The 9,352-nt window shown below is 46.0% G+C and overlaps 1 protein-coding gene across 5 annotated transcripts in view; it reads left to right on the top strand.

Moving 5' to 3' along the window:
* Positions 1–6,531: 6,531 nt before the first annotated feature.
* The window catches only part of DCUN1D4 (defective in cullin neddylation 1 domain containing 4), a 41,678-nt gene continuing 38,857 nt past the window's right edge, over positions 6,532–9,352 (top strand). Inside the window, exon 1 of one of the 5 annotated variants that reach the window (XM_058803003.1) lies at positions 6,532–6,624. In XM_058803003.1, coding sequence (XP_058658986.1) covers positions 6,600–6,624 — 25 coding nt within the window. In that variant the 5' untranslated portion in view covers positions 6,532–6,599. Of the gene's footprint in view, positions 6,625–7,151; positions 7,170–8,861; positions 8,880–9,352 lie in introns of those variants that run through there. The other 4 variants (XM_058803006.1, XM_058803001.1, XM_058803002.1 and 1 more) reach the window with 4 other exon arrangements.

Raw genomic sequence — 9,352 nt, 5'->3', positions numbered from 1 at the left:
TGTTTCTCCATGTAAGCAAATACAGGATGGGTTTTCACCCAGGGTTTCTTGTTCTATGGAGGCAGGTAATTGCTGCCAGCACCACACTTGTTGCTCTGTTCTGATCATCTATCATTTTGCTCCCTTGTTTTTAGAGCTGTGTTTCTGAGAGAGAAACTGGTCACTGGCCTTTGTGGACAGAGGATATCTGAAAGCCATTTAAAAGTCTCAGTGGTTATGTATTCATCATCTCAGATGTAACTGACAATTAACCAGACATTGTTGAACTAATTTCTTACCTAAGGGTGCTTTGTGTGTCTTTACAAGCCCTCTGAACTTGCTCTTTGTGTGACTTCCCAGCAAGACAGGATAAGTGATGTTGTGGAGAGATACAAATTACTTTCTTGCACTTTTAGCAGTTTTCTTCTGCAAATACCTGGTAATGTGAGCAGATTATTAATGTGAAATGCAAGAGACAATACATGTAAGTACAAAAAGCTTGAAAACTCCTAATTTTTAACAATTAAAAATAGGATGAGGATATTTTTCAAGAAGCCAGACAGCATAACATGACTTGCATAACAGATTATGAATCATATCTGTATGTAATTTTCAAAGTCTCTGAGCATACTTTGATGGATTTTTTACAAGATTTAGACATGCTCACCCTATTAGGAGGGTTTATGTTGACAGTGAAAAAAATCTTCAATTTGAGTATTCTTTTCTTCTAAGTAGCTTGTGTAGTTTAATGTATGTAATTAATAGCTAATATTTATTGACATTTGCATTATTTTATCAAAATTATTAAGAAAAAACATGACTACAAATAGTTTGTATACTTCTTCTACACCTGTGGTTAGAATTGGGAAGATAAAACTAAACTTTATTTGTCCTTACATCCACACACTGATCTAATCCCTTGATATTTAAGTGGTTTAGGAAAATGTGCATTATATATCTAAGTCACAATCATTGTTTCAAACTATGACAGAAATGTGCTAGAACAGGTCCTGCTGCAGGGGTGTGTGACTAATCTTTTAGTTTTCTAATCATACTTTCTTCATCTCAGCTTTCATAAGAAAGTATGTTATGAAAGAAGAAGTTTGTGAATATCTTTATGCATTCAGAGATTGCATGTAAAGAAAATAACATGTTAAATAAGCAGTATTTACTAAAGGTTTGAACTTTTGCTTGTGCTAAAAGGTCTAGATTACATATATCTGACTTCTAAATAATATGTATTCTGTGGTACTCCAAATCCCATCCTCTGAAATTCTGTGCAGGTCTGTTGAAGTTGGTAGGAATGTGCAGGAAGAGGCAGCAGTACATCAGGGGCCTATCAGTGTGTACCTTGCAATCAAAAAGAACTCCAGGTAACATATATCAGAGCAACTTCTGAGAGTACTGGGAGCAGGGTGGAAACTCCAGTCTCTCCTTACATATATTTTCCTGCCTTGACTCAGGCACAGTGACTCTGGTGTTGCTAGAGAGCACTCCAGAACCTGGGAGCTGCAGTTCAAACCTCTTGGGCTAAGAAAAACCCGAAACTGTTATTTCCCATTTTCAAAAACAGTATTGCAGCTACAAGCTGAGCAAAAGTTGGACACACCCTTTGGTTTTGAACCAGACTTGATGTTATTAAAACAAGTTGTTGCAGCTTAAGTGTACAGGTAACCAGTTCCCACCTGTCTCACTGGAACAGAGCTCTGAGAATGTTCATGGTCCTCTGCTGCTAGTGAGGGAGATTTGTGGCCCCAGAAAGGGGTGCTGGCTGTTTTGATGCACCCCCAGGGTTCAGGAAGACATTCTTAGATGCTCTCAAGCTTGGCTGCTTAGAGTTGCCTCCTAATGAATGAAAAGAATGTAAAATTGAAAACTGAAGCTGAAAAAAACCCTATAACTGGAATGTAAGAATTTAAGTATCAAAAGCCCTGCAACGTGATTTTTCTCATGTATGTAAAATGATATTGGTTTGCAGGATGTTACAGAAGGACCTTTGGGTCAAAGCAATGTACTTGTGGAGCAAGTGTTAGAGAACAGACCTTGTCACTTCAACAGAGAACACAGTCTGGGTCCATGGACAAGGAAATTTAAATGAGCTGAACTGTTTTATGAGTAGTGCTTTGAAGCAGTTCATATAATCTGCAGCTCTACTTTCTGCCACTTGAGGTCCTCTTTTGTCCCTAATTGGTACAGTTTGCTGACACCAAGCAGGAATAACTCACAGGTGTTAGGTTTTTTCATTGCAACTCTGAGGGTGAAAAATCTTTTCAGAAGCATTACACAAATATGAGTTGATTTGGGTATCAGTTAACTCTTCATATCTGCAAATAATTTAGAACTGTGATTGCTGGGCTTCTTTTAGGCACTTTGTTTATTTTCTTACAATACCCTGCACTGTGCTTTGTTACTGCTTTATCTGCTTTCTTAATGTTCAGCAAATTCCTCTTTGTAATGTTTTTCATTTCAATACAATTCTCTTTCCCCTCTGACTTGTAAAACACATCATGGCATGTGATTTTGGTGCCTAAAATTAACTTTCAAGCTTGTTTCTAAGCAAAGCAAGATGAATTAAAGTATTCAAGAGATAAAATGGCTTTAGCAATCTGGAGTCTGATATCCTTTGGATACAGAGTTTCCTTTTGGAATTTCTTTCTCAGATACATCTGCACTGTTTCTGATAGTGAAGAAGATATAACTAAGTAAATGGCTCCTCTTTCTCTTGTTATCCAGTATTTTTGACGGTCTACAATTGTTTTGTTTTTTTTTTAACGTGGTTGCTCTTTTAGCTATCAGTTAAAAAAGCAGTGCAGACATAAAAAAAAGCAAACAATGGCAGTCTTTTTCAGGAAAAAAAAAAAGAAGTCTACAGTTCCAAGGTTGATCTAACAGTGTGCAAACTGGCAAATGCATTTACTGCCACTCTTCACTTCCATGGTTTGTTACTCCTCTCCCGTGCATTCATGGGAGCACTTGCACATATGTGTAGTAAGCCAGATCTAGATATTCAGCTGGCTGGGAAAACAAACAAATAAAGAAAACTTAAGCAAGTGTTGAAAGGTTTGTTTTGTTACGAGATTTTTTGCTTTTTGGGAGCATTGAGGACAGTCTTGCTCTTTGACCTACCTTGCTATTTAGCTGTCCAGGTGATTGCACTGGCACAAAATAAAGGATGCCAGGAGGGTTAGTATCAAGACACTAATGCTGGAACTGCTTAAGCTCTCTCAGTCCATGTGGTGGTTCCACCCTGGCTAGATTCCAGATGCCCACCAAAGCCACTCTGTCACTCCCCTGTGCAACTGGACAGGGAGAGAAAATACAATTAAAGACTTGGAGGCTGAGATAAGAACAGGGAGAGATCACTCACCAGTTAGTGTCATGGGCAAAACAGACTTAAAATTAATTGAATTTATTGCAAATCAAAATCAGAGCAGGACAATAAGAAGTAAAAGAAATCTTAGGAGCACCTTTCTCCCACCCCTCCCTTCTTTCTGGGCTTAACTTTATTCCCAGTTTTCTACTCCTCCTACACAGTGGCTCAGGGAGATGGGGAATGGGGGTTATGGTCAGTTCATCGTGTGCTGTTTCTGCTGCTGCTTCCTGCTCAGGGAGAGGAGTCCTTCAGCTGCTCCAGTGTGTGTCCCTCCCACGGGAGAGGGACAGTCCTACACAAACCACTCCAAGCTGAGCTCTTGCCATGAACAGCAGTTCCTCATGAACTGCTCCACTCTGCCATGGGGTGCAGTCCTTCAGGAACAGGCTGCTCCAGTATGGATCTCCCAGAGGCTCACAAGTCCTGTCAGGACCCTGCTCCAGTGTGGGCTTCCCACACCTTTCTTTTGGGCATCTCCTGCTGCCGGGTAGGGTCTCCAGGTGCTGTGTAGGTGGATTGCTGAACCCTGTGGAGCTCCATGGGCTCCACCACAGCCTGCAGGGGAATGTCAGCTCTGCCACCTGGAGCACCTCCTTCCCCTCCCTTGCTGACCCTGCTGGCTGCAGAGCTGTTTCTTTCAAATGTTCTCACTCCCCCCTTCTCTGGCCACCATTACATCTGCGCATTAACTTTTTTTTCCCTTCTTAAATATGTTACCACAGAGGCATTACCCCATCACTGATTTGTCTGTCTTGGAGCTGTCTGCCCTTGGCTCTGTCAGACATAGGAGAAGTTTCTAGCAGCTTCTCACAGAAGCACTCCTGAAATCCTTCTGCTATCAGAACCTTGGCAAGCGACCCAACACCATGATTGATTAGCCATGACCTGTTTATCTGCTCTATGTAAAGTGAAGCATTTCTACATTTTATAAACTCAGGCTTTATAAAGGAAATACAGGCCTGATTTTGTAGCATCTGTTGGCTTGGAGACCTCCATAGTGGTTTACAGCTAGTGGTAACAAAGGGGATTATTTATAACTTATTGGGGTGCATGTTTTAATGGGCCTTGTTCTCATGGGGCAGGCTTCTTCTGGCTCATGCATGAATCCCCTGTTTAGCAGGCAGAAGCTAAGAAAACAGTAAATGTTTCCCTCTGGATTTCTTTGCAGATCTCATTTTTAAGGGTCAGGGATTATACTTGTGCATTCAAAAATATACAGAAGTTTTGCCTGTCAAACCTATTTGCTTTACAATCTAGAATGAAAGTAGTTACAGAAGCTATAGTCTAAGGAAATATTTAGCTATAGTCTAAGTAAATATTTTTAAGGCCAAGGAGTATCTTTCATTTTAGACTAATATAAATGGGGGGAAAGTACAAACCTTTCTGTCTTCACATACAACCAAAAAGGGTTTTTCTGTGCTACCTTTCTTTACATCTGTATCAATTTACAGCTTTGTAAGGGATGGAAGAATATTTCTTTTTGAATATGTTTTTATTCTGAACTAGCAGCCTGCATGCTTTTTATGGTCAAGTGAACAAACAGACACCCCTAAAGGAGCTGTTCCTCTTAAACCAGAATTAGATCAGATGAACTGCTACTCAGTGGTGCCCCTATTGGGTATAAGAACTTGGGATGACACATACTAATGTGAATGTCTGGCATGTGGGATGTTATAGAACTACCAAAGAAGTGAAACCTAGTTTGCATTGCTTTATATTTTTTTTGCAGAGGTTTCACAGAATCACAGAATATTCTGAATTGGAAGGGACTCACAAGGATCACGGAGTCCAGGTCTCAAGTAAATAGTTCATATGGGGACTGAACTCCAACCTTAGTGTTATTAACACCAACTAACTGAGCTCAAGAAAAGATGGTGAAAATAGGAAAATATCCTGAGACACAGGCAGGAAGTTCTACAGAAATAATTTCAACAAGCTAGTGAGTAAGTGAGGATTTCAAATAATGTGAGCTTTCATTGCTCTGACATGGGTTTTAGTGCCCAACTTTTGAAAAGTGGATTCATTTTATTGTGAATCAATCTCTGTAAAACAGAAACAGGCAGTGGAAAACAAGCAAAATAAAATCACCTACACTTGCACATTCTGACTCACTGAGTAAGGCAAAGCTTACAAAAAACCCCAAAGAAACACAAACAGGTCTGTGATCAATTAATTCAGGACTGTATGTTAAGGCATTAATCCAGAGGGACAATTACCTTGAATCTGGCACTACTTCACGTTCGTAGTCCTTGACTTTATTTTAACTTAACCTTTTAGCGGGAGGGTTTTTTCACTACTCAGTTTTTTCTAATGCTGCACATACGCTGCTCTAGCAGTCTCTGCACGCGTGTTCAGCGGCGGGAGGTGCCGGGGCCGGGTTCACCCCGGAGCGCCCCGGGATGCTGCGCTCGCAGGCCGAGCAGCAATGACCGGCAGGGAGCCTTCCTCCCGGGCTCGGCGATGGCGACCTGTCCTGCGAGGGCAGGGGAAGGAGGGAGGGAGGCTCCATGCAGTACATTTCCAGGATGGAGAACAATACCGAGGGCAGGAGCCGCTGCCACCGTCCCGCACGGAGCACCCCTGGCGGCCCCAGGTATGCCCGCAGCCCATCCTGCCGCTGCTGTAACATTGACCTGACACGTGTGTGCGTTCGGTGGCGTTGGCAGCTTGCCATTTTTCTCCCTTGGAAGAGGGGGATGGAAGAAAAAAGGAAATCGTTCCAGGCTGGCCGCTGATTTGGCCGCACCGCGCGGGGATCACTGAGCAGAGGGGAAGTGCCGCAGTCCGGCCCCCCCCCGACCCGGGCACGCCCCGCCCGCGGCCCTGGAGGGCGGGGCAGCCTCACAGGCCACGCCCTCTTCTCTAGCTCAGCCAATCGCATCAATGCATGGGCGCGGCCCTTGGTCCCCATAGCCAATCAGCGCCGCGGGTGACACAAAGTGCTGCTCTTTGCACGCGCTTTAAAGGCCGGGAAAAACTGGCAGCGCCGGAGCCCAGTCAGAGCGGAGAGGGGCGTGGCCAGCTCGGCCTTCTGCCCAATGGAAGGCCGGGGCGGAGGTGCAGGGCAGGCGGGGGGAGAGTGGCAGCAGCCTCACCCAGTAAGAGAGCGAGACTCGCCGCGTCCCCCGGCAGCGCGGGCCAATGGGCGCGGGCGGTGGGCGGGGCAGGGGTGTCCGTGCCCAGGCTCTGGACTGGGAGCAGGGCAGGAGCCGGGCCGGGCCGGCAGCGTGTGCAGCGCTGCACGAAAATGCACTCGGATGCCGCCGCTGTCAGTGAGTAGCGCCACGGCCGGGCCCGGGCCCGGGCCCGCCGCTCGCCCCGCTGTCCGACCGAAAGAACCGCCCGGCTGGGGGCGGCTTCTCTTGCCCCTGAGTCGTGAGGCTTGGCCGAGCGCGCCACCGGGACTCCCGATGCCGGGAAAGGGTTCAGGCCCGCGGGTGCGGGACCGCCGCGGAGCGGGGCGGTGTGTGCGTGCCTGGCGGCGGGGCCTCCGCGGGTCAGAGGGAGCCCCGCGGCTCTCAGCGCGCTCCCCCGGGGGGCGGGGGCGGGAGCGGGCGGGGGCAGCAGCACCGGAGAGGGCCGGGGGCGCTCGGAGGGTGTGACGCAGTTTGCCCATCCCAGCTGGTGAGCGGGTGAGGCTGCGGCCGGCCCTCGTGGCCGGCTGTGAGAGAGCCGGGATTGCCGAGGGGAGCGCGGGCCGCGGAGCTGCGTGTGTAAGGGAAGACGGACGGGGGTGAATTCAGCGGGTTCCGCCGGGCTGGTGCGGGAGAACCGTGCTGCTTGTGCGGGGGACTCGAGCCGCGGCGCATGGTGGGAGGTGAAGTCCCTACGGCGGCGGCCCCACGCAACGGGGGCGGCGGGAGGCGGCCTGGCGGACTACAACTCCCAGCGGGCCCTGCGGCGGCGCGGCGCGCTGCCCCCGCCCCGCGGACCCCCGGCCGGCCGGGCCGTCCCCGCCCGCCCTGGGCAGCCCGGGGGCATCGCGCCGCCCGTTCTGGAGGAGCGGGGCGAGGGCTTTGTCTTCGCAGTCGAGTTTCTGGCTGCGCGTTCCGAGCAGCAGGGACCGCCTGCTGTAGGCGGGGTGCGCGGTGCAGGGGGTCACGCAGCGGCGTGGCCGTGGGGTGGCCGGGGTTCAGGGACAGGCACCGTCCGCTGCAGAGACCTGGCGGTCGTCCCGAGCACACCGCTGTCCTGCTCAGCGGTGTCCCTCTGAAATCTCCCGGGAACGTGTTCTCACTGCGAGAGGATTTGCAGCTCTGAGATGCTTTATTACTGTAGAACTTGCTTGTGGGAAATATAATGAAAATTGGAGTTTTGGTCGTGCGTTAGGCAATGATGGTCCGACTTTTGGACGAAGTCCTGAAAGCAGTGCGGGAAAGAAATGCTGCATAATGCCTGGATTTTCTTGAATCCTCCTGTGTCTCTCAGAATGAGATCTCGTACAGGGGCAGCCTGGTAAAGGCTCTAAATCATAAGGTTATATAATTTTTTAGTGGTTCTGGTTTATTTTACCTTTGTATTTAGGGGTCATTATGTGTTGGTGGTGAAGGCTGCCATTAAAACAGAAATTATTGCCTCAGAAATAGAAGGATAATTATTCTAGAAAATGCCTTCTGTTCTGTGTCTTTTGTCATATGCCCTGTCAAAAAAAATGCAGGTCCTCATTATATACACGTGTGAGTTGCAGTTACAAATATTCCGGGGCTCCCTCATGTAGGATGATTTGGCGACATAATGATTTTTAATTTTTTTAAAATTTAGCTTGTCTTCAAAAAACAGTAAGAGTAGTCTTCCTCATCCTTCAGCTGTTACTGGCTTTTCATTAACAGTGTGCTGTGGAGTTATCGAATCTTGTGCCTCAATTTTTTTTTTAATTGCATATGTGTTATTTTAAATAGATATTTTTTCCTAATTTAATTTCATTATCTGTAGCTTCATAGTGGTTGGGTTTTTTTCATTGATCTAAATGAGCACTTCTTGAAGCAAGAAGTGTTCATAGCATAGTTTTGCACATACAGGAGCTGGCTTATGGTAGTCTCTTGACTGAAGGTTTATTTTGAGCCACTTTTTTGATCCTTCTTAGTTCTTATGCTGTAAACTCCATTAATATATTTTTGCTCGGTCTGAGTTTTACTTTCTGGATACACACCATTATATAAAGAAATCAGCTTTGCTTTTTTCTATTGAAGATGCTTGCTTAAAAGTTTCTTGTAGCTCCTGTAGCTATAATTGGAAAAGCCTTCTCTGTATAAGACCATGTAATAGGTTGAATTAGGCAGGTAAAGTTTTGTTTTACTGCTTCTCTTCATTCGGTTGTATCGCGGTGAGCTCTTATTTGTGTAATTGCAGCACTTCATTTAAATTTATTTTTGTCTGAGTACTTTTTGTGCTCTTAGTGAATTATTAATCCCGTGTTTTCTTTAATTCCCCTCCTCCCACACTTTCTTTGCAGTTACTGAAAGCAAAGACTTCGGGCTTTTTCAAAGCATTAGTTCCTAGTTTTGTTTGTGTCTTCAAGCAGAAGAAGGTAACTCGCTTAATTTGTCTGTCTTGGTGCTTGCCAAAAAGCATAGCATTAGGAAGTACAGTACATCCTGTGAAAGTGTTCACCTCTTGTATCCAGCTTAAATATTAGAGCATTTAATAGTGTGGTTATTTCTTCTACAGGAAGTAAGACTACTTAACAGGGGCTTGAAGCAGAACCCTTAGTTTATATGTGCCAGCATTTTTGTTGTACTCTCCAATTAAATTGTTTTATTTACAGTCATGGTCTGATGTTAAACAGAATTTTTACTTTTGGCTCATAAAGAGATGGGAACAACTACCAGTTCATTCAGTGAGAGGCATGTGTATATACATATAAAATTGTGTGTATGTAGATGGCTATATATATTTACATAGGGTTAGAGGTGCAAGGCTTTAGCTCATCCTGGGGAACTGGCTGGTGTGGCACACTTGATGCAGATGTGTCGCTGCCCAGACTGTGGGACTGGGTCTGCT

This window comes from Ammospiza caudacuta, chromosome 4, assembly GCF_027887145.1.
Source record: "Ammospiza caudacuta isolate bAmmCau1 chromosome 4, bAmmCau1.pri, whole genome shotgun sequence".
Classification (NCBI taxonomy): domain Eukaryota; kingdom Metazoa; phylum Chordata; class Aves; order Passeriformes; family Passerellidae; genus Ammospiza; species Ammospiza caudacuta.
The sequence above is the reverse complement of the archived record's forward strand: the minus strand, read 5'-3'. Positions and strand labels throughout refer to the sequence as shown.